The 25007-nt window shown below is 39.4% G+C and overlaps 3 protein-coding genes across 3 annotated transcripts; 2 read left to right on the top strand and 1 right to left on the bottom strand.

The window, feature by feature from the left end:
* Positions 1–5231: 5231 nt before the first annotated feature.
* LOC113081997 (sterile alpha motif domain-containing protein 15-like) lies at positions 5232–6617 on the top strand. The gene is made up of 3 exons (XM_026253897.1): positions 5232–5545; positions 6192–6290; positions 6377–6617. Exons 1-3 carry the CDS (start codon positions 5474–5476, stop codon positions 6548–6550), a joined length of 345 nt encoding a protein of 114 aa, XP_026109682.1. The 5' UTR covers positions 5232–5473; the 3' UTR covers positions 6551–6617.
* An 823-nt stretch (positions 6618–7440) lies between these two features.
* LOC113081996 (leucine-rich repeat and fibronectin type-III domain-containing protein 5-like) lies at positions 7441–16974 on the top strand. The gene is made up of 3 exons (XM_026253896.1): positions 7441–7888; positions 12111–13531; positions 15171–16974. The coding sequence occupies exons 2-3, from the start codon at positions 12138–12140 to the stop codon at positions 16036–16038; spliced, it is 2262 nt and encodes a 753-aa protein (XP_026109681.1). The 5' UTR covers positions 7441–7888; positions 12111–12137; the 3' UTR covers positions 16039–16974.
* Positions 16975–19121: 2147 nt separating this feature from the next.
* Positions 19122–22776, bottom strand: LOC113081998 (transcriptional repressor protein YY1). Its single transcript, XM_026253898.1, has 2 exons — positions 22619–22776; positions 19122–19933 (listed from the first exon to the last, which is right to left on the bottom strand). Exons 1-2 carry the CDS (start codon positions 22742–22744, stop codon positions 19751–19753), a joined length of 309 nt encoding a protein of 102 aa, XP_026109683.1. The 5' UTR covers positions 22745–22776; the 3' UTR covers positions 19122–19750.
* Positions 22777–25007: the final 2231 nt, after the last annotated feature.

The following is a 25007-nucleotide window of genomic DNA, read 5'->3' as shown; positions in this document are numbered from 1 at the left end:
AATAATACAAAAAAATGTGTAGGCATATTAAAATTATATATTGTTTATTTCTTAAATGAATAGAAATGGCAAGAATATAATAACTAAATTGATACTTATATTTAACTAAGATTTAAATAAAAGTGGAAAATAAAATGACATTAATATTTACTTGGTAACATTTTACTCTAAGTAGAACAACAACAGTATTTAAGAAAAATTATATTGTCAAATTATTATGTGCTCAGATATTTTCCATTGTAAATATATTGTTTTCTGGTTATCAGAAATGAGCACAAATACATCAAAAAGCATTTAGTTGCTAATAACAAAAACATTCTCATCAAATGTATTTAATTTAAAATACAAAATACTGGTGTAAGAAATGTGTTTATATAAAAATTAAATACGTATTTTAAATACACTTAATAAATTAAAATACTGTTCATCTCTGCTATCTGTTTTCAGAGAATTGTTCTTTTGGAAATAATCGGTTCAAAAGAATCAGAATCATAGTGAATAGAGCTGAAAGAATCTCCTGCTGATTCTTGTTTTTTTTAACCGAATCTTTTAATGACTCGGTGAACGAGTTCTCAAAGCGTATCGCTGAGTGAAAAGCACCCCATTGTTTACTAAAATAAACCAGTCAATAGATGCTTTCTTCACCCGGAAGTACGTCGGGAAGTGCTCGGGATCCGTCTTTGTGTTTGTTTACACCGCGCCGGAGGAAAAGAAATGAAGATGAACACAGATGAGTGTTTGAGAGAGGGATGTTCTGAGAGTGTTTTTTTTTTATTTCAACTACTGTGTGTTTTGTGAAACGCGCTCATTAATATGTAGGTGTCCTCGTGACGTCATCCAGGCTGTCAGTGAAGCGTGAGCGCGCAGATGATGAGAACCTGGTCAGACTGACTTTAATTAATCATTACCTAATCATTTATCAGTCATGTGTTTCTGATCTCAGTGTGTATTCATGTGTTCTCTCTCAGGTCACACTCGGCTGAATCCATGCTTTCTGATCAACTTGACTCCAAACCCGTGGTACTTTTAGTCACTTGACATTGCAACTGTGATTTAAAATGCAATTATTATTATTATTTGTTTTTTTTATTCAGTATGCATATTAAATATTACTAGTGTTAATGTTATTATTATTATTATTATTATTATTATTATTAATATCAATTTTTATTTATAGAGCACAGCCTAGCAGAGCAAATAAAAGAATAACAATAAATTTAAACATAATATTTTTGTTTAGTAATAATAATAATTATTATTATTTAATTAAAATGACTTTTATTAATTGTGCTAGTTATTCGCAAGTGAAAATGCTTCTATTTTTCATATATAATTATTATTTATTTATTTATTTATTTTTTATTCACATTAACGAAACCCCACGCTCATGTCAGGATTATTAGTTAACTAAAATAAAAAATAAAAAGTTACTAAATAAAATAAATATTAACCAAAATATAAGAAAACTTTAACTTTTCACCTAGTCTCCACTACAACATTAGATGGGCTAAAATAACAACAAAAAATTATTATTATTAAACTATTATTAACTGTATACTATAGATAAAAAAACTAATAGAAAAGGCAAAACTTACAGCTGAAAAACTAAAATCAACATGAAAACAGAATATATAGATATAAAAACATGTTATATTAGTTATAATTTTGTAATATTTTTATTATAAAGTCAAAAAATAATTTAAAGAGCATATGGTATTTTACAGTGTCCTAATATTGTGTTGCAGTCCCCTACAACAAACTTAAATTAATCTAATTTTCTCAGAATATATGTTTATTATTAGAGTGATTTTTCAATGATTTCGAAATTATTTGTTCAAAGCAGTTCTGAGCTCAAGAACAGCAAACTCCTCCCCTCCATCAGCCTGCTCTGCTCTGATTGGTCAGCTGGCCAAGTCTGTTGTGATTGGTCCTTTTCGTAAACAACACACTCATTATCATAATACATGTTATGGGAGGAGGGAATAATGCAAATGTGTTTCCTTGTGATGTATATACAGGTAACAGACCGATGATTAAAAATTATATATATGTATTTACTTTTGAAATAGTTTTTTACTAATAGTAAAACTAAATAGTATTTTATTTTATTTGTTGTAAGTTATAATATATTTTTATGCATTTATTTTATATTTATTTTACCCTTTGTATATGGTCTTTATATTTTCATAAGTATTGCAAATATTAGTGCTCACAATCTTTTACAAATATATATTTTAAAGTTGTAAATTTTTACAATTACTATAAATGTTTTTACACTACGCTATATATATATATATTCCAAGAATTGTAGTCTTTTGCTGAACCTTTTTGGCTTTTGAAGTTGAATTCAGTTCAGTCTTTCTCGGTCGTCTTAGAAGAGGTTTTGTTTGTCTGCTTGAGTTGCATTTTAATATAGTTTTGAAGATGTTTTGCAGTGAACCATTTTTGTAAGTGTATTTGATCATCATGAGTTGTCACTGAAGTCGTTTATAATGATGTCTGTATTAGACTGAAGGCTGTGTGTGTGTGATTATAGATCTGATGTGTGTGTGTGTGTATTCTGTGTTTTCAGAGAATAGTCTGAATCATGGCTCCTCCCCTTCGCTGTCAGAGTTCAGCCCTGAGCGAAGCCCATATGTGGTTCAGCTGCAGACTCCTCCCCCCCACAACAAGCCCCGCCCACCATCCTGCAGGACCTCCAGAATCACGACTGCTTGTCTTACGTCCTGCTCAATCTGACCGAGAATCTCATCTGTGTGGAACTCACAGGAATATGCATCTGTTTTTGATTTTTTTTTCCTTTTATTAATTATTTATTTTCATGAATTTATTTTGAACCTGAATCATTTACAAATGCATAATGAAAATGCATGTATGATGTTATATGACCTGACCTGTCTTGTGCTGACAGTGATTGTGTGTTGTTAGGGTTGGCGGTGCTGGCGAGCCGCTGGTGTTTGTTCAGGGCGATGTGGACGAGGCGCAGGAGGAGGTTTGGGCTGGAGACTGTGCCGATGGCAGCGCGCCGTGGTACCTGTGTGTCCAGGAGCTGGCTCACGACAGTCTGATCGCCACCACACGAGCACAGCTGGCCAGAGACACCCGCACCGGCTGCAACAGCGAGACACATTCATCTTCATCAAACCATCACTGCTCTGCGTCACGCCTGCTGCTCTCTAATGTCTCGTGTCTGGTTGCCAAGGTGACCACATCCACAGCTGTCAATCAGACGGACCGAAGGAGCCTCGAGCCGGACGCACGGCGTCAGAGAAGATCCACCGGTGCCCGTACGAGACCTGCCTCCAGACCTTCAGCTATCCAGCTCACCTCAAATACCACCTGAAAACACACAGGTGACCCAGCAGCTCACACACACACACACACACACACAGGTGACCCAGCAGCTCACACACACACACACACACACACACACACACACACAGGTGACCCAGCAGCTCACACACACACACACAAACACACACACACACAGGTGACCCAGCAGCTCACACACACACCGATACACACACACACACACACACACACCGATACACACACACACATCGGTACACACACACAAACTCACAAACACACATTTGTTCATACACACACACACAATAAACAATAGTCTAGAATCAAAAATCTGCCTTTAAACTTGAAAAAAACAGTGAAGATTTATTGTGATAATTATTAATATCGACTGATATGAAAAATCTTATTGTAATAATGTTTGGCCCGTAACGCCCAGCTTTAGTATTGATATAGTTTTATAATAAATGACGTAAAAACCAAATATTATTAAATAATATTATGATAAGCTGGATATTATCATTTTTTCCCAGTACACTTAGACATTATATAATTACTAATTATATGTATTATAGTATGATATAAAAATTTAGAATTTCTCAAATGATTGTTGTTAATAATAATGAATTCTATGTTCTGAATCATATCATTTAAATGTTGTTTTTCAGGTGAAAAGCCTTTCCTTTGTGAAATTGATAGCTGCGAATATTTCAGTCTGCGCAAACACATGCTCGCACACTCGGGTGAGGTCACATGACTCCTGCGTATCTTATTTAGCTATATGATGCATCGTGTGCTCTTGATCTGTTATTGTGTTCTTGGATCAGGTGAGAAGCCGCACGTGTGCTCCATCTGTGGGAAGATGTTCTCTCAGAGCGGCAGCAGAAACGTTCACATGAAGAAGAGACACAGCGATGAAAGCAGAGACACGGGTAACAGCATCATATATCAGACATTAATAATCCACGCGTCACATGATCCTGCTGCGACACGAGCCAATAAAACACTGTTTACTCTTATACTGATACTCTATTTCAGTATTTATACATGTTTAAAAATATTAAGCTTTCATAAGTACATTTTTAAATCTTTAATTCAGTTAGTGACATCCAGATGTTTTCTTGTAAATAGAAATGTTTATTATATTTTGTATAAGAAACAAACAGTCAGTGTTTTACATGTTTGTCAGCCATCCCTGTAATGGCTTTGGAAACAGAAGAGGACACCTTAGTGTATATCGTCATTGTAGTATGTTTTATAGTATACTATTTAAATGTGCTGTCCGCTGTTTGTGGTGCTGATCTCAGTGTGATTGACAGGTGAAGCACTCACTCAGAGCCGCGGTGATTCGATGGTCAGCGTGCAACTGAATCGACTGATGCTCTGTCACATGACCCACGGCAGTGACATCATCACGTGTTCTGTGTGCTCAGGTGCAGCAGACGCTGTCGTGGATCTCACACCAGAACATTTTGGCAAAAGCTCAGCAGATTCATCATTGGCCATATTTATAAAGACTTTACCTTATTGTGGAAGGATGTTATTTTTTGTTTTTATAAGTCAAAGTAAAGAAAAAACGTACTTCATTATAAATTTATTAATACTTTTGGCAAAATTTCACATTCATAAATGTAAATTCAGCTCTAAAAAACCTTGTTTTGTACTCTTTATCCATGAAGTTGAACATTATATTAATCTGTTTCTGGCTCAAACAACAAAAAGGCTGTTAAAACTATCAGCATATGGTCCTCCTTCACTTTGTAATGATCTGTAAGCTTCCCCTGGCTACTTTAATTTTTTTTTTTTTTTTTTTTTTATCTCTATGTTTTTTGTATATTATGGCTAATCACATGTGAATTGTACCCTTTTTGCAATAAAAAAAAAAAAAAAAACGCTGTTGTGGATCTGACTCCGCCCCATGACGACAGGCCACGCCTACAGCGATGACGTGGTTGGGCTGCTCTAACAGCTGCTTTAGTATTTTTTGATAATTGTATTTTCAGTTGTATTAACCTTCTCAGTTTCTAATAAAGATAAAGGTCATCTATCTATCTATGGTCCTGTATAACTCTATTCTAACTCTATTATACGGTGGTGGTGATGTTGTGAATCGAACGGCTCTGAGGTCTGTTGGCTTGTTGACTGGTCTCCATGGTAACGCAGCAGCATGGCGTTCCTGCGCTGGAGTGGTGAGGATGTGGCTCGCTGGATCGAGTCTGTCGGGTTCCCCCAGTATAAGGTGAACCACTACCACATTCACTTATTCTGTTTCAAGATACCATTTAAATACAGTTACTGGAGGAGGAGGGGGAATTATTCACAATGGAAAAGGAACAAGCGCTTGTGTGCTTTATTGGATGTCTTTGAGGATCAGGGCTTCACAAAAACTGATCTGATCAGATTCCACAGATGATGAATCAGTGCTGAAATACTGTAGAGTTTGATTAGACACTCGACCTGTGACATCAACAACTACATGAAGGGGTTCTCCTCCCTGTTAGAAGTAGTTTTCTGCCATCATGCAGGGTTCTCTGGTTATCTACATTAAGCTCATTCTGTCCGTCCTCCTCGTGATCCATCAGAACAGGCCTGAGACCAATATTTGGGTGGTGACCCATCACTCCAGAAGCTACAGCTTTTACTCAACATAACGCTTCGTCATCATTCTCCAGTTGTGCTTCGTTAGCATCATGCAAGAAAAGTGCTTTCCTTCATCAGCAATATCTGCTGCCTTCATGCAGCCACCGCTGAGAATAAAACCATCTGAGAGAAAGACAGACCTTTATACTTCATCAGAATCATCATATTGACATCAGCTCAAATGCTTAATATAGTATAGATTCTCTTGAAAGATGTGTTGAGTCATCATCATGTTTGTCCCTCAGGCGTGTTTCACTCAGAATTATATCACGGGCAGAAAACTGATTCATGTCAACTGCTTCACCCTGCCACGACTGGGAATCACTGACTTCCAGCACATGCAGGTAAAGCGAACAGCACAGTAAGTGTAGACATCAGTGTAACACACACACACACACACACACACACGCGTGTCTCTGCTCTCTCTCAGCTGATCTCAGCTCAGGTCAGAGAACTGCTGGACGTCTCGGAGCCGCGCTGGAACCAGAGCATCGCTGACCCTCTTCACGATGAGCGGACGGTGTTCCTGCAGAAGAAGAGCAGAAGCGGTCAGCAGACAGATTCCCTCACATACGAGCATCTCCTCCAGAACAAGAGCCAGTAAACCCATCAAGACATTATCATAAACATATATATACAGTATATATAATAAACAGCTTCTGAACATGCTAGACCTGCCTTCATGTGCTCACTTCACACATCCTTCTTTCAGAATCTACTATTATAAACTTTTGGCTAAATGTAGGCTAAACTGTGAAGCAACTATGAAACTATAATTAAAGAAATTGCAATCAATAACTTATATAAATGTATAACATTTAAAACATGATGTGAAGTGAACATACACCTGTCTAGACAGGAAACGTTCTCTCAAATGTTCTTCCGGTAACATCCTTAGAACGTTTATTCAGAGTTATCTGCATGTTTAAAATAAATAATAAATGTTTTCTTAACTTAATGCGAACATTAGCACAACGTTGTTAGAACATATTGTTGTTAGCTGGGTTTGAATCACTGAATTAAGGTTTCAAATTCAGTTTTGTCTTAATGTATTTAAAAATACTATCATTCTAGAGTTTTGAACTGTTTAAAACTAACAAAACTATTACCAGAGAAAACACGCGTTTATGATTTAGAAAGTGTGACAACTAAACCCGATCTCTATTTACATGAATGCAACTATTCCTTTAAACTGTTGTTTTGAGGCAAATAAAGCATATATGCCCACATGACTGTTTCACTGCTTTACAGACTGATCTCAGACCTGCTCCGCCTCCACAGAGGCGTGTTCTCTGACCGGCTCTACTTAATATTCATGAGCACGCGCTTCACCATTGGACGGGAAGAATCCAACGTCAGCGTGCCTGATTAATATTCTAGAAGCGCGCTTTCCCATTAGACGAAACAAACATAACAGGTGTATTTATAACGTGAATAATATCACATTAATATTATATAATAATGTCAAAGTATTACTCGACAGGATATATTACAGTTTAAAAGATTATCTAATAGCCAAGCTTTGGCACAACGAGGTAACGTAAAAAAATAAAGTATTACAAAATACAATAATTGATATATCAACGTCAGCGTTTAATATTAATATTCCAGAGCGCGCCATCCAATTGGAAGGTCACCGAGTGAGCTGATTAATATTCATGAGCCGATCCTTCTCCGTGCTGGGGCTGGTGACTCGGTGCATGCAGCGTAATGCGGAGCTTCTGTCTGCGCCTTCATTAAAGCTAATGAACATCTCACACACTACAGAACAGGGTCTGATTAGCTCATGGACGACTGGAAGGCCATCGGAGATCCTTGGAGGATCTGATGTGCACTGATATATTTGGGTCACCCGAAGGAAGGAGCTGCTGAAAATGCGGTGATTTCGGTGGAAACACGGCGTGTCTTCGCCCTGATGAAGCAAAGCTGATATCTTCGACAGGTAAAGGATGGGGTTTCCTCACTGCATTCATTCTCAGATGCGCTCTGAGACGCGTCTTCATCTTCTGAGCACATCACTGAGATCTTCAGGACAGCTATGAGAAGGAAAGAAACCCTAAATCACACATTTAACGAATGCACTCGATCAGAAAACATTGCAAGGTCACAAAACGCCTTTACCTGCTGCGAGTGCGCTCGAAATGAAGGATGCATGTCATGTTTCATTATCAATAAATCATATGCAATGCATTTGCAGACTAGGAATGATGGCAGCTTATTCCATTACTGCAGTTTTACATTGAACTGGTTGGCAGTATCAGGGTGGTACAGATCTCAGGGCCTTCACACAGTGGGTCTTTATACTCGTTTCACTCGAATATTTCGGTTATTAGTCTATGATGGAATATATTTCATATGTTTTTGTAGATGCAGGAGTGTTGAAGAGGCTTGTGCTTGGTTGTTTCCTGCAGCAGGCTTTGATTCATCATCTTCGTGTTGTTTGATGGCTGCTCTGATCTGATGCTCAGTTAACAGAGACATTTCACAAATGTTTTTAAAGGTTATGTAAATGTTATAACACAGCACTCTTAAAATCATGTATTTGATATGGGTTCTCGTAATGTTGAAAGGAAACTGTTCTCAGAGTCTTATAATGTTATCTGTACGATTCAGAACCAAGTGTCTTTAATACACAACTAAACTGCACGTTGTAGATGTTTAAAAGGCATTTATAAAAAATAATGGTTTCACAATTGATTCGAACCCAGACAGCAAGCAATTTCGGCCCAGATCCGGCCCACATCTGGCAAGCATGTGTTTCACGTGGTTTCACACTATGTTGCTGTCTGGGAAGGTAATGTTCCTGTAGTCTTTGCATAGCCAAGAAAAAAACATTCTTTAAAAGAACATGTTGCGAGAACATTCAAATGTAACATTTTCATAATTTTATCACGATAAGATCCTCTGTAGCTCATACAATCAAGAAATACGTTCTTAATACATAAAAAAAAATGATGTCTTGAATGTTTAAAAAACATGTTTTCATAACTTCATGACAAAAATTCTAAAAGCCTTTTTGATTGGTGGGTCTGTTTTGTTATAGTTTTGTAAAGGAAAGTGTTTAAAATGTATGAATCCTAAAAGATTCGCTGATTTATAGTATTCATATTGGTGATTTTTATTTTATTTTATATATATATATATATATATATATATTTATTTTTAGGTGTAATGTTCAATTCCATTACAGATCTGGATGTCTAGGAGCAGAAATCATTGAGCGGAGAATGTTGATCTCTGAACAATTTCTCTAGACACTGAGAACAGAAATCCAATTCTAGTTATAAAGTTATAAGGGTATTCCATAAACATTACTTGAAGAGAGAGAAGTTTTGTCCTATCAAGTTAAAAAATGGTTTTGAGAACGTTCTCTGAAGATTTTGGAAGGTTCTCTCAAAGTTAAACATTCACAGAACGTGTTCAGAGTAATTTGGTCTTCAGTAATGTTCTCAGAATGATAGCACAAAACCGTTATTGATGCATCATACACAGAATGTTTTATTTCTGGAATTTATTTTAGTTGGACGTTCATCTAACGTTTTCAAATGTTACTATTCTAAAGTAACGTTCCCATAATGTTACAATGGAACGTTCACATAAAAAAACGTTTCTAAAACATTTAAAAAACAGGACATTTTTAACGTTCAGAGAACATTCCGAGGAAACATTCTCATAACTTCATGGGAACGTTAGCAGAATGTTCTTGGAGCATCGGAATGTGTCTATCCAATCCTAAATGTTGGTAACGGGTTTGAGAGCACTGAATGTTCGGCTGTAGGTGTGTGAACAAACCAAACTCTCTCTCTGACACATCGAGTCGAGGAGATCCGTCATGCTGCTTCATTTATGCTCCAGTGAGTGTTGGATGGGAGAAACAGGATGAAAAAAATAAAAATGGCTCGCTGTGAGCATCCAATAGCACATTCACAGCGGTGTTTCTGAGGGGAAGCGCGCTCAAAATACAGACGCTTTGCCAACTAAAGCAGCCAGCTGGATGGCGAACAACACCAGACACAGACTCAATGAAGGAGGTGATTAGAGATGCAGAGAGGGTGACATCACCCGCCTGTTAAACACCAACAAGACGGTCATTTGTGCTTGACCCGTGAGCTGTAGTGTGTTATGATTATAGGACTATATTCCATGCATTATTTAGACTCCGCTAACAGGGAATGTTCTCAGAACGTTCTGTCAAGGTTGCTGTAACGTTAATGGAACGTTCCTTTTAATGTATCTAGTCTTTTAGCGTTACTGGTATGTTCGTTCAAAGTTATCTGGATGTAAATAATGTTTGCAAATCATTAACAAAAACTATTTATACATCATTAATGAAAGAATTGTTCTTAGCTGGACATATTTCTGCCACTTGTTTTCAGATAACATTGAAAAGTAACATTTCTATTATTTGTTTGTTTAACCCAGAAAAAAAATATGGAATATATATATATATATATATATATATATAAAAAACATAAAAAAATGGGAAATTATTAACATTCAGAAATAACGTTTTCGTAACTTAATGAAACATTAGCAAAAATTTCTGAGAATATAAGACTGTTATTAAAATAAAATCCTGTTCTTAATGACTTGCCTGGTTGAATAAATGTTTAATAAAATATATATATATAAAAAAAAAAGGGTTTTAAATGATATTTGTTTTTTAAAGGTTGTTAATTGTTTCAGAACGTTCAGAAAACATTCAAAAGTAACATTCCCATAATGTCTGCAAAATGATACAATGAAACGTTCCCTTAACATTTGCATAACCAAACAGAACACCATTTTCTAAAACAGAAAAAAACGTTCAGAAATAGCGCTTTTATAACTTAATGTTAATACTAGCGAAACGCTCTTAGCACACATGTCACGGGTCACGTGTGTTTACTCAGTGGCAGCATGTCTTTATTTAAAGCTGTGGCCTCTATATGTGACAGAGATGAATTGGCATGCGTGTTCCTGTTGTTTATTTCATGCATTTTATAGTTTAGCACGCTCCCGTTTTCATTGCTCTTCCATACTGTCAGGTGTCACTTTTATTGCCTATTTTTACATGCAGGTCTCACTCCAGGCGGCTCCTGTGTTGTGTGCATGACAGTGTAATGATGCCGACTCTCTCGTGATCACAGACCTGATGCATGGCAGGTTATTATCGCATGCATTCTCAGCACACAGCTTATCACCCGTGACAGCACTCGACATCTTCAAAACGCACATTCAGGTGTGATCTCCAGGGTTACAAATGACAGAAACCTCAAGAACCGATCTGCTGATGTTTTAAACAGAAACCACGAGCCAATGCTCCGATCTCTCTGTAAATGCACACACAATTAAACATTCATGATCTTTGCAAAGAAGCATTCTAATCAAAACCGTAGCTGGTATGAAATGTCATATCTCGTCAAGGACTCAAGAGTCATTCAGAGAAGATGTTTCTCGTCGCACACAAGTAATCAGAAACACGAGCGAATCTCCTGATGTCTTTGAGACATCAGATTAATTCAGACGAGTAACTGGACGGTCAGACGAGTCTTCCACAGATGACGATCAACACTATCGTATCAAACACAGCATGAGCTTTAAGAAATGTCCCTGTCAGATTTCCTCAGACCAAACTGTTAACTGTTTGTTTGTACAGCAGAGAAACTGTTGTGCTCCCGTCTAGCATTTATTTAGGCAATATTAATAATTGTCATCTTAACGACTCATCTTGCATGTAGGGTAATTTTTTGTCAAAGCCTGTTTTTTTCTGCTCAGCAAGGCTGCATTAATTAATTTGCTAAAAAACCCAGTTAAAATTATGAAATACTTGTACAGTTTAAAACCGCTGTTTTCTGTGTTAATCTATCATGAATGTGATTGATTGCTGCGATCAAAGCTGTATTTTCAGCATCATTACTCCAGTCTTCAGCGTCAGAAATCATTCTAAATCAATATGCTGATTTTAAACATTTCTGATTATTATTAATGTAGTGGAAACTTGAGAATAAACTCAAGAGAACAAGTGTTCAGTGTTCAAACCCTGTGCTACATTATAAACGTCTCTTTTGATCAATTTAATGTGTCCTTGCTGAATAAAGGTATTAATTTCGTTCAGCCTGACACACTCGCTGCTCCTGATCTCTTGATATTGAGAAGCGTCTCTGTGTTTGCTCTCTCCGCAGGTTGTTTAACCAATCCCCACAACCCAGATGGAGACGCTACTGGTTTATTTGATGGTTGTTGTAATGGCGTTAAAGGCCCAGAAGATCCAAGTGTGTCCCAAGCGCTGCATCTGCCAGGTTTTGTCCCCCAATCTGGCAACCTTGTGTGATAAAAAGGGTCTGCTGTTCGTCCCTCCGAACATCGACAGACGCACCGTCGAGCTCCGACTCGGGGACAACTTCATCACGAGCATCAAGCGGAAGGATTTCGGGAACATGACCAAACTGGTGGACCTGACGCTCTCTAGGAACACGATAGGATCGGTCACGCCGCACGCCTTCAACGATCTGGAGAACCTCCGCGCCCTTCATCTGGACAGCAACCGCTTGACCCACATAACCAATGATACGTTTAGCGGCATGTCCAAGCTGCACCATCTCATTCTGAACAACAACCAGCTCACGCACATCCACATAGGAGCGTTCAACGACCTTCTGGCGCTGGAAGAGCTGGATCTATCCTACAACAACCTGGAGAGCGTGCCGTGGATCGCCATCCAGCTCATGAGCAACCTGCACACCTTAAACCTGGACCACAACATGATCAACTACATCCCCGAAGGAACCTTCTCCGGGCTTCAGAAGCTCAAGCGTCTGGATGTGACGTCTAATAAGCTCCACAAGCTCCCGCCGGATCCGGTTTTCCAGCGCGCCGGAGTTTTAGCCACGTCTGGTGTCTTGGGTCCGACGTCGTTCGCGTTGAGTTTCGGAGGAAACCCGCTGCACTGTAACTGTGAGCTGCTGTGGCTTCGACGTCTGCGGCGCGAGGATGATCTGGAGACCTGTGCGGCTCCGCAGCATCTCGCCGGACGCTATTTCTGGACCGTATCCGAGGAGGAGTTCCTGTGCGAGCCGCCGCTCATCACTAGACACTCGCAGGAGACGCACGCTCTCGAGGGCCAGCAGGTGTCCCTGCGCTGTAAAGCCCGAGGAGACCCGGATCCCGTCATGCACTGGATCGCTCCGGACGGGAAGCTGGTGTTCAACTCCAGTCGCACCGTCCTCCATTCGGACGGGACCCTGGACATCCTGATCAGCACGGTCAAGGACTCCGGATCTTTCACCTGCGTCGCGTCCAACCCGTCCGGAGAGGCGCAGCAGACGGTGGATCTGCTCATCACCAAACTTCCACATTTCACCAACGACACCAGTATGGTCCAGGAGCCGGATCCGGGGTCATCTGACATCGCCACTTCTGCCAAGACGGGTGGAGACGGAGGGTCCTCGATGGGCAACAAGGGTGGAGCGGAGAAGAGGGTCCTGATCTCGGAGATCACTGCATCCACGGCTCTGGTGAAGTTCAACTTTCAGAGGAATATTCCAGGGATCCGGATGTTCCAGGTGCAATACAACGGCACGTACGACGACTCGTTAGTGTACAGGTGAGCCTGCTTGGGTTTAAACACCTTCCAGCATTTCAGAGAGCGGTGCACAGATGGTTCAATACAATACTTCACATTTACAGCTTCACATCAACAAACATAAATCAGTATTAAAGTAAAATTGATCAATTTTGAAGAAACTTTGAGCTGTGTAGCAATATTGGGTAGAAGACAATAGTGTTGTTGCCGTCTCTTTATTGTTTTCAAAATGTTAGCAGAGAAATGTTCATGGAACGCTTGTCCTGAAACGTTTCAGTTGGATGTTCCTCTAACATATTTTAAATGTTACTACTTGTTTCAGAACTTTTAAAGAACGTTCAAAAGTAACAAAATGTTATGACGGAATGTTCCCTTAACGTTCCGATAACCAAGAAAAAACATTTCTAAAACATTTTTAAAGAACTGGACATTTTGAGCGTTCGGAGAGTAAAGTTTTTATAACTTCTGGCAAGATTCTCTCACAATTATGAACAAACATTCTTCCAGTAATTAATTATGTTCTCAAAACATATTTTTTAGGTTTTATGATCACTTTTTAACATTATGATTCAGAACAAAACAATGTGACCACTGCAGTCTGAATCCTGAATGAATGACTGTTATGAGCTGCTTCTTTTCTGTGAATAAAACATCATCCTGTGAGACTTAGTTACTGATTGGTTGTTCATAATAGCATGGAAAGACAAACGAAAGGAAGAACTGGAAGTGGTCAAGTTTATGATTAGTTAAGAGAGAACAAGTTGATTTTCTTCTGAGGTCAGTGACAGGTTTGCTCATTTTGTCAGAAAACTAGACTTCATATCTTGCTCCTCGTGGAAATATATCTTATTTAAAGAATGTAAAAAAAAAATTGTACTGGAAAATAAAAAAAGGAAGATCCCAGCTAACGGGGAACATTCTCACAACTTTCTTTTAAATGTTATATAAATGTTAGGACAAAACATTCCTAAAGTAATGTTTATGAAACGTTTTATTACTTTTTTAATATTTGGTATATAATTCTCATAACACTGAGAGAAAATGTTCTGAGATAAACATTCTCAAAACGTTGTTATGATGTTGTTTGTCCTTGAACGTCTAAATAGTGTTTATGTAACCCTAAAATAACGTTAGAATCACAACAAGAAACTGGACATTTTAAAAAATAAACTGGACTACTAAAAATAAACGTTCAAACACATTATGGTTTTGTTTAGTAGAATGTAGTTAATAAAGCAGATAGTTCCGTTCCTTGTTTCTGATTGGCTGAGCCAAGTTCAAAGCTGTTGTAAATTACTCTACAAAGTAACACACCTTTGTTTACTTCTGTGTGTTGCTCGGCAACCACTTTGTAGCAACCACAACTGTTTCTAAGGAGCTACATTGTTTTGTGTAAGAATACTGTTTTTTATTAATACCATTACACTTTATTTGCTGTTTTATTCTGTCAAACAACATTCCCATAATGTTTTTGTTACCCGGGAATGATTTTTCCAGTGTCTTTGATTTCACTGTGTATTTCTTTCACGTTCTCGTTCCTTCCTGTAACAATACGTTCCTAATGGAATCAAATGATGAATAACAGCTCATTAATCATGTTCTGAATGATGCACGTTGACTGGTTCCAGTGTTTCTGACTGTGTTTGGCTGTTTCTTACAGAATGATTCCTCCGACCAGTAAAAGCATCACGGTCAACAACCTGGCAGCAGGAACCATGTACGATCTTTGCGTTCTGGCCATTTACGACGACGCTCTGACGGCGCTGACGGCTACTCGTGTGGTGGGCTGCGTTCACTTCTCCACCGAGCCGCAGTATCTGAGCTGTCACTTCATGCAGTCACAGTTCCTGGGCGGCACCATCGTGGTCATCATCGGCGGCGTGATCGTGGCGTCCGTCCTGGCCTTCATCATCTTCCTCATCGTGCGATACCGGGTGTGCCAGCAGGAGGGCGTGGAGAAGGGTGTAGAGCTGGGCGACGTGCGCTCGCCGTCCGAGCATCAGGTGTGTGGCATCATCAAGTCCATGTCCAAGCAGGTTCTGGGTCCAGAAGCGTGTCGGAAGAAATCACCGCAGAGCGAATCCGTCCCGTCCCGACAGTCCAAGCCAGCTCTTCCGGACTGCACCGTCTCCACGTCCTCCGCCATCCACAGCTGGCACCCTGCGTCCCCGAGTCCGGTCCGCCCGGCGCGCACGGACACACAAGTCAACATAGAGCTGGACAACACCAACAGGAACAACTCGGCCAAGCTGCGTCCCACCGTGCGCTCCTACTCCACCCTGGTGACCCCGGGGTCACGCAGAGCCCAGCTCCAGAGCCTCCACAACTACCAGACGGTTCCGGTGAGCTGTGTGCGCGTCAGCCGCCGTCACTCGCTGAACATAGACTCGTGCAAACCTCCGGCGTACGTCACCCGCCCGCAGCCGCTGCGCTCCAAGCGTAGTTTATCCATGAGCGGCGGAGACATTCCCCAGATGGAGACATCCTCACCGTCCCAGGCCCCGTGCGCTCTGGAAAGCACATTATAATGCAGGATTTTGCCTTCACTTGAATTCTGTGGTTTTTAATAGTGTTCCAGGCCACCGTACGTGCGTCATATTCCCGGACTGTCAAGAGGACGATGTTTTTTAAGCACAAATACTGTTTCCTGCATATTGTAAAACAATACTACGACTTGTATATTTCTTTGTTTAATGGAATAATACACAGACACTGCATACAAACATGTAACGTTGTGTAAAATAAAATGTGAAAATGATACGTTTATGTTAATTATGACTCGCGATGCATTGTGCATTTGATAATAAAAGCAGCGAAACAGCGTCGACAACGACGTAAGAACTTTACAAATTGAATATGGTTTGGTGATGAGGGTTTACAAATTTAGCAGGTTTTACGAAGGTACATTTAAGATCTTTTTACAACCAAGAAGGATATAAAAGGGAACAGAATTTATTATTATTTTTGTCGTTGCAAAATGTCACGATCGCCACTGACACACATTTGTTCTGGCTGTAATCATAAACACACTTTATTTTGTTCGGTTTCTCATAAATCAAGACTTTGTTTATCTTCTGTCATTGTGCGTCTCCAGTAAATGAGTCTTGATTTGAGGATGTTTAGATATTTGTACTTTTTATTTATTTTATTTTTTCAGTGCATTCAACATTTAATGCCATGACTTTATCATTTTAAGACTGCTCTGATTTAAGACACAACACTGATCTGATTTTTTACAGTTATTCTTAAAGAGATGAGGCAGGCTTCTGATTGGAGTCAAAGTGTCAAAAATACTATTTGTAACATTAACTATGGAGTTATATTAATGTAAAAAAATATTTGTAAAATATATCTAGCCTTTTCCCCATCTCTCACACACTTCTGGGACTGCATTTTGTTGATGAACATGAACATGACTTTTGATAAACTATTGCAGCATTAAAGATTTATCACCTTTTCATCAGAAAGGGAATGTTTATGCAAGCCACACTAGTTTATTTTATTCAAAAACTTATATATATATATATAAATATATATATATATATATATATATATATATATATATAATAAATTTAGATCAGGAGTTATAAATTTAATTAAGGAATTTAATTAATCCATTAATTCTGATGGGGTTAATACTGATCTTCCTGAAGACTCACACTAATAAAAGATGTTTTCCAGAGGAAGGAGATTTTTTTCAGCAGGTTTGTGTTCAGATGGAAGCTTTATTGGAATCGCTTTTAAAATAAATGTTATTTTACCATGAAGTAAACAGTATTTTAATATGATTGCATGACGTTATGTGCTGGATATGGCCAGCTAACAAAAGAAAATTCAACTGATCTTTTATTTATTTTTGTTTTGAATAGGTTTAAATGATTTGATTATACTTAATTTAATCAGCAACTAAATTTTACGTTTTTTAGTTAAAATAAGTGGACATTTTTAGAGTATGTTCTAAGAACGTTTCACTACTGTTCAAAATAAGGAATACATTTTTTTTTTTTTTTTTTACTTTCGCTTTTATTGAGAAAGAATGACGAAGCAATCGGTCCTGCTGAATTATTCATGAGCTAATTAATCCGCTGTGACGAGGACAGACGCTGATTGGACACTCGAATCCTCTTACATGTGGAGAGAAATAATAAACGAAGAATCATAATATGCGCAGAAGCAATTCCAAGCATATGAATTATTAAAGCGAAAAGTGCTCTGAATGAACATCCTGATTACTCCTGAATAAGAGAGCAAAGTGAAACTCCTGGGTCTCTACATCTGACAGAAAGAGCCTCGTGACCTTTGACTGAGTTTCAGCATCATACATAAAAATAAATAATAATAATAATCAGAAGAGTGGAGTTTCCCAGGATGCTTTCAGCTCCAGTCTCAACCAAATGAAGAGCAACAGACCTGGTGTATCTGACTGCCCCAGAGGATGATGGGAAATGTAGTTTAATGCTCTGCTGATGGGGTTTTCTCAGAAGCTCTCAGGAAGGTTTCTCGCTCTTCATGGTGTCGTGTTTCTCTGGAAAAGCACTGAAATAAGATGATTAAACTACTTACAGAAGACACAACTGTTACGGAGAAAATGGACTGTATTTAAACGTTCATTTTTCATTATAATAAAAACATGTATTATTTACATATAAAATATATTTATGTATAATTATATTAAAATTCGTTTTTATTTACATATTACATTTGTAATTTAATTATATTAACATTATTAATTATAAATTCTATATTATAATTATATATATATATATATATATATATATATATATGTGTGTGTTACATTATATATTAAAATTAGAATTATATAGTATTATTTGCATTATTTACACGTTCAACTTATGTTAAAATTGTATATAATTTACAAACATCATAAATTACACATAACAATTAGAATTATATTATTTACATAAATTATAAATAAAAAAGATACATATATTACTTTAGATCATAAATTACAACAGTGTCGTTTAGCACATTTCAGATTGATGTAGTATTCCTCAGTAATGATGGATCAGATCAGATCTGCAGGTTTATCTGAGCGCTGCTGTGCTGCTGCATGTCTGTTACCTTGGCAACATATTCCTGCATGTATGATCCCATCTGCAGCAGACACAGGAACGATCTGACGCAACACCTGCACATCTGTGAGTTAATAATGAGGTGAATATCACTTTGGAGAACATCATCTTAGAATCAATGCTCCCCAAACACTGAGATCACGTGTGTGTGTGTGTGTGTGAAGCAGCTGTTGAGTCTTCATGAATAAAAGAAGTTGTAAAACAAAGATTATTGCAGTATGTTTTAAAAACAAAAATAACTATACATTTCTTTTTTTACTTAATTACATTTAATCCAACGTGATTTATTTATATTTAGTTTTTGTGAAATGCACAAGCTATTTCTGTGTGAAAATTATTACAAAGAAAATCCTACAACGAAATGTTCTAAAGAAAAAAGCTTTTAACATTTGAAACTTATTATAATTCATTTATTTGACATTTCTGGTAATTAAAGCTGGAATAAAATAAATAGGCAACCATCTGAAATTAGTTTCAATTGATAGAAATATTTGAAAGAAATGACAATTAGTAAAAACACAAATAAGTAATTTAATGGTATATAAAGAACACAAGATAACGAGCTTATGTCTAGACTATGTTCCAATCAGACATGTCCTTTAATGTCAGCATGATTCTAGAGAAGCAAATTAAGTTGACAAAAGCTGATTTTTCCTTCTTTAATTGTAGTTTGCTGAAATACAGGTGAGGTGTAAATATCAACGAAGGATAGTTCATGGTTTGGACCTTTACAATACATTCTAACAAAGAAAAGCGTGGAGCTGTAAGTGATCAGATAGAGGACGAAGTCTCTCGCTCAGATCATGAACAACCACACAAACAACAGAAAGAAACACACACACACATCGCTCACAGCAAACAACATCAGCTCTCGTCAGCAACTCTCGGGATTATTCATGATCACAGGTCGCTTACCAAAAGAAGTGTACAATATGCACACTTGGAGAAAGAGAAAATGAAAAGCCATATGAAGACCAGAGAGAACGGAGTAAGAGTGGAGGAGGAAGCAACAGTCCTGATGTTGTCGTCTGTTGATCTGCAGTGTAGAGCCTCATCCACCGACAGAGCCGTGTCACGAGGTGCGAGCTCCTTCAGTCCGTGTGAGAACCACTGCTTCACGTCCAGTGTGTCCACGCCGCGCCGCAGTTCATTGGGTGCTTTTGGCTTTGGCGTGTGTCAGGATGTGTGATTTGAGGTTGGTGGACTGAGCAAACTTTTTATTGCAGCCGTCGAACGGGCAAACGTACGGCCGGTCCCCGGTGTGAATCCGGACGTGTGTCCGAAGATTAAAGTCCAGAGAGAAGCGCTTCCCACAGCCCTCGAACGTGCACTAGACGGAGAGGAGCACAGCACGATTAGAGACGCTCTCCCAGCACAGACTGAACAGATCTGGAGAACTCTCTTCACACACACACACACACACACACACACACATACACACACACACACCTGGAGAACCCTCTTCACACACACACATCTGGAGAACCCTCTTCATACACACACACACACCTGGAGAACTCTCTTCACACACACACACACACACACACACCTGGAGAACTCTCTTCACACACACACACACACACACACACACCTGGAGAACTCTCTTCACACACACACACACACACACACACCTGGAGAACTCTCTTCACACACACACACACACACACACACACACACACACACACATCTGGAGAACTCTCTTCACACACACACACCTGGAGAACTCTCTTCACACACACACACACACCTGGAGAACTCTCTTCACACACACACACACACACACACACACACACACATCTGGAGAACTCTCTTCACACACACACACCTGGAGAACTCTCTTCACACACACACACACACACACACACATCTGGAGAACTCTCTTCACACACACACACACACACACACACCTGGAGAACTCTCTTCACACACACACACACACACACACATCTGGAGAACTCTCTTCACACACACACACACACACACACACACATCTGGAGAACTCTCTTCACACACACACACACACACACACACACACCTGGAGAACTCTCTTCACACACACACACACACACACACACACACATCTGGAGAACTCTCTTCACACACACACACACACACACACACACACACACACCTGGAGATCTCTCTTCACACACACACACACACACACACACACACACCAGTTCGTCAGACTGTGAACTATATATTACTATAAGAGCATCTCAAGTCATAGTAATAATACTTTCATATTTTAATTCAGCAGTAAAACCCTGTTGTGGAAAAAAGAAATGTTAAATTATTTTCACTTGATTCTATTTTAAGTTTAATCTTTGATAATACATTTGTATTAACAGAAAAAACAAGTAAACATTTCGTAGTGCTATGTTACTGTAAAAATATTGCAATAATTTTCAAGTTGTTAGTTTTATGAAAACAATTAGGCGTTTGATTATTAAAACTGAACCTATTATACTGCAAAAAAAAATTAAAAAGTGGGAAAAACTGATTTTGAAGGGCTGTAAAAATGTACTTCTTTTTTTACTTAAGCAATAACCTGTTGTTTAATTGTCTCTGTTCCAGTAAGACATGTTTTCTGATTACTCTAGTGTAAGCAGTGAAACACAAGAGATCGTCGGACGGTCAGCGGTGGTCTCGTCTAGTGTTGCACGGTGCACCGATGCTTCAAAAGTATCCCGATTCACGGAAATTAAAAATATTAGTGTGTGCTACGCACGCTTCCAGTGCCTCCCTATGGACGTCTGTGTTTTTCTCCTCACACACGCAGCAAAAAAGCACTACAGTGAGCGAGATGCCTGCATTAGTGACTTTACTAAACTGATTTGGCTTTACAAAAATGTGTGCATAATCGCATTAAATAGTTTAAATAAATTGTTCAGATTAACAAAGCACGATGCTTTCTTGCATAATTACTATTTTAATTCTTTGGTCAGATGGTTCATATATAATATTCACATTAATCTGGGATTAAACGTGGAGTTATGTTCTGTATGCTTAATATGAGCGTATCTGTACAGCACCTATAACTGCGCTTTGTATCTGCTGATTGCTGATCCAGATTTACATGCTTGCCTCACTGACGCTGGATACTCATTCATTTCGTTCATAAACCAGATGTATCAGTTCATTCAACTCATTCATGCATGAGAAGATCTCTCGATCTCGTTCAGTGAAGGGCGGATTCGTTCACTACATTCAACAAATCACATGCTCCGTCACATCTTGAGTAACTCTTTGACGGGATGAAACAGTTACCTGAACGAGAACGATTCATTCACCTAAAAGATTCGTTCATGGACGAACGATCAATAGTGCCATTTCATATAGCCTATATTAAATATCCGGATTGGTAATAAACCGGACCCGTGCATCACAAGGCTGCATGAGCGAGCACACGTGATACTGTCCCCACCGGTCCACGACTGGAGAAAAACATGACGCTCATTAAAGCTCACTGAGTTTTCTCCTCTGAAAGAAAAGGCTGCACAACTGACTGAAGAAGTTACAATATCTGAGATACTGCTGCTAATTTATTTGCGTTTTTATTTTTTTACTTGAATGCCATTGCTTAAATTGATATTATTTAATCTTCTGAGTTCAGAAACATTGTTTAATATTATCGCTGTTCATATTTTTATTCAAAGTTCAGAATCAAGATAAATTTATTACTTATGTTTCTAATCATAACTGAGATAATTCTGCTAAATGTATTCTTTCTTTACACTGAATGTCATTGCTCTATTTTATTTTTTCATATTTTGTTGAAATGTTTAATATATCTGCTGTTCATATGTTCATTTATTAGTGTGTTATATGATTAGAATGTTGTCCCAGTTTTTAAAATAAAGCACAGCAATGATATTTGAGAGTGTATTTTCCCCTTTCAGGAAAAGTATCGAAAAAGTATCGAAATGGCAATTCTTGACTAGGTGTCGACATCGAAACAGTGATTTTGGTATGGTGACAACACTAGTCTCGTCTCATCGCTCGGGTGACGTACCTGGAAGGGTTTCTCTCCGGTGTGCACCAGCTGATGGCGCTTGAGTTTGGAGCTCTCCACGAAGGCTTTCCCACACTCGGCGCACACGTGAACCCGCGGACCGTGAGTGTGCAGGTGCTTCCTCATCGCTGAATTATCCCCCTGAACATCTTACTGCAGCCCTGCAGAAACACAGGAGAGGAGTGAGATCGCTCGCGTTCGCTGAACACACACACACGCACACTCACACACGCGCACACTCTCTCACACACACACACACACACACCTCTCTCACACACACACACACACACTCACTTTGTGCGGGCTAGGCTATCGTCCGAGGAGCGTCGTCCTCCTTGATCTTCTCGGCTTCATTCTAGACCAACACAATGACATCAGACATCAGTTTACCCAGCATGCTCTGTGCGTATCAGAGGACATTTAAAGCACTTCCACCCGTACGTACGGTGCTGCGTTACCCAGTGACCCCAGACGTGACCCCACGACCAATAACAAGCCCTCTCAGGTGTGAGATTCAGTCTAAGACTCACCGAGCGGGACTACGAGCAAAACCAGCTCCGCTGGGACTGAAGGGGCTGAGAAATAAAACAAACTAACATGAACATCTGGGACACAGCAGCAGGGACGCCCTCACTGACCAACACACACTCAGAACAGAAGAAACAGATCTACACTACATCCAGAGATCACATGATCACACACACACACACACACTCACAGACACACAAACTCACACACTCTCTCACACTCACACACGCTCAGACACACACTGACACTACATCCAGACCTCACATGATCACACACACACACTCACAGACACACACACTGACACTACATCCAGAGATCACATGATCACACACACACACACACACACACACACTGACACTACATCATGAGATCACGATCACACACACACACTCAGACACACACAGACACACACACTGACACTACATCCAGAGATCACATGATCACACACACTCACACACTCACAGACACACAAACTCACACACACACTCTCTCACACTCACACACGCTCAGACACACACTGACACTACATCGAGAGATCACATGATCACACACACTCACAGACACACACACTCACAGACACACAAACTCACACACTCTCTCTCTCACACACACTCAGACACACACTGACACTACATCCAGAGATCACATGATCACATACACACACACTCTCTCTCTCTCTCTCTCACACAGACAAAGAAAAAACTCAACACACACACACACACACTATCAGACAGACACAGCACACACACTCATCTCACACACATACACAAACAGACACACTCCTCACAAGACACACACACACACACACTCTCGATCGTCTCTCACACACACACTCAGACACACACACACAGACAGACAGACACACACACTAACAAATGATTCTTCAAATAAATCCACATTACTGGAGATGCACTCTTGATAAATGAGATACTTGAAATTTAAAATGAAGGGAGTTAATGATTAAAACAAGAACATATTTTCAACAGTTATATTTTCCAACTGACAGATATTTGATATCAGAAAACAAAACTAACTATCTTTTCCCCGCATCTTTGTAATTAAATCTTGTTATTTGCGCTGGAAACCCCTGAGAGAGAGATTGGAGTTCGCAGTGTTGCTGTGACAGAAGAGCTTCGAGTCTGATGTGTGTCTAAAGAGCTGAACTCAGATGTTAGAGATGTGAACCGACCCCCTCACACGTCACCCGCTTCTGACCCTGATACTGTCGGGCTCTGACCTGGCGGACTCCGCCAGCTGCTTCGGGTCCGACAGATCGATCCCCGGGATCCCGCCGGGAGGCAGCTTCTTTCCCGTCATGTACTCGGAGTAATCCGGAGGAGAGTCCTCCCGATGACCTGCTCCTCCACCACCGTCTCATGATCGAGGTCCTTCTTGTCATCTGAAACACAGACGGCTCCGAATGAGTTCGCAGCGCCACAGTCTCACTCACTCACACACACACACACACACACAGTCGCGGAAACTAATAGACTAACATTACAGCGTTACACGAGCGACGATCGTAACATCCGGGTCCTCCGAGTAAACAACAACAGAAAAACACTTCGAAACCTCAGAGCCCCCCAAAAATACACAGTTTCAACCAGAACTCTGAAATCTAAATCAGCTAACCACCCAACACAAGTTCTGCTCTAGTTAAGTTAGTGCTAGTTAACAGCACACGACAGTTACATAGACGCTCGTTTCAGTTCCAAACTGATGAAAACAAAACAAAAAAACACACCTTGATGGATACTTTAAATCCAAAGAGGGCGCGCGCGATTCCCGCCTAAGCCCAAATTCAAACGTTTAACGGTCTTTAACGGTCTCGCGGCCTACGCACAGCAGCTGCAGCGCGCTC

This window comes from Carassius auratus, unplaced genomic scaffold, assembly GCF_003368295.1.
Source record: "Carassius auratus strain Wakin unplaced genomic scaffold, ASM336829v1 scaf_tig00035497, whole genome shotgun sequence".
Lineage (NCBI taxonomy): Eukaryota > Metazoa > Chordata > Actinopteri > Cypriniformes > Cyprinidae > Carassius > Carassius auratus.
Note: the sequence above shows the minus strand (reverse complement) of the source record. Positions and strands in the feature narration are given on the sequence as shown.

Excerpts from the sequence above, each read along its gene's own strand:
- LOC113081996 (XM_026253896.1), top strand. The coding sequence starts at position 12,138 with ATGGAGACGCTACTGGTTTATTTGATGGTTGTTGTAATGGCGTTAAAG. Across the intron at positions 13,532-15,170 it reads GACGACTCGTTAGTGTACAG|AATGATTCCTCCGACCAGTA; the intron begins GTGAGCCTGCTT and ends TGTTTCTTACAG.
- LOC113081998 (XM_026253898.1), bottom strand. The coding sequence starts at position 22,744 with ATGAGGAAGCACCTGCACACTCACGGTCCGCGGGTTCACGTGTGCGCC. Across the intron at positions 19,934-22,618 it reads CCGGAGAGAAACCCTTCCAG|TGCACGTTCGAGGGCTGTGG; the intron begins GTACGTCACCCG and ends CTCTCCGTCTAG.
- LOC113081997 (XM_026253897.1), top strand. The coding sequence starts at position 5,474 with ATGGCGTTCCTGCGCTGGAGTGGTGAGGATGTGGCTCGCTGGATCGAG. Across the intron at positions 5,546-6,191 it reads TCGGGTTCCCCCAGTATAAG|GCGTGTTTCACTCAGAATTA; the intron begins GTGAACCACTAC and ends TTTGTCCCTCAG. Across the intron at positions 6,291-6,376 it reads CTGACTTCCAGCACATGCAG|CTGATCTCAGCTCAGGTCAG; the intron begins GTAAAGCGAACA and ends GCTCTCTCTCAG.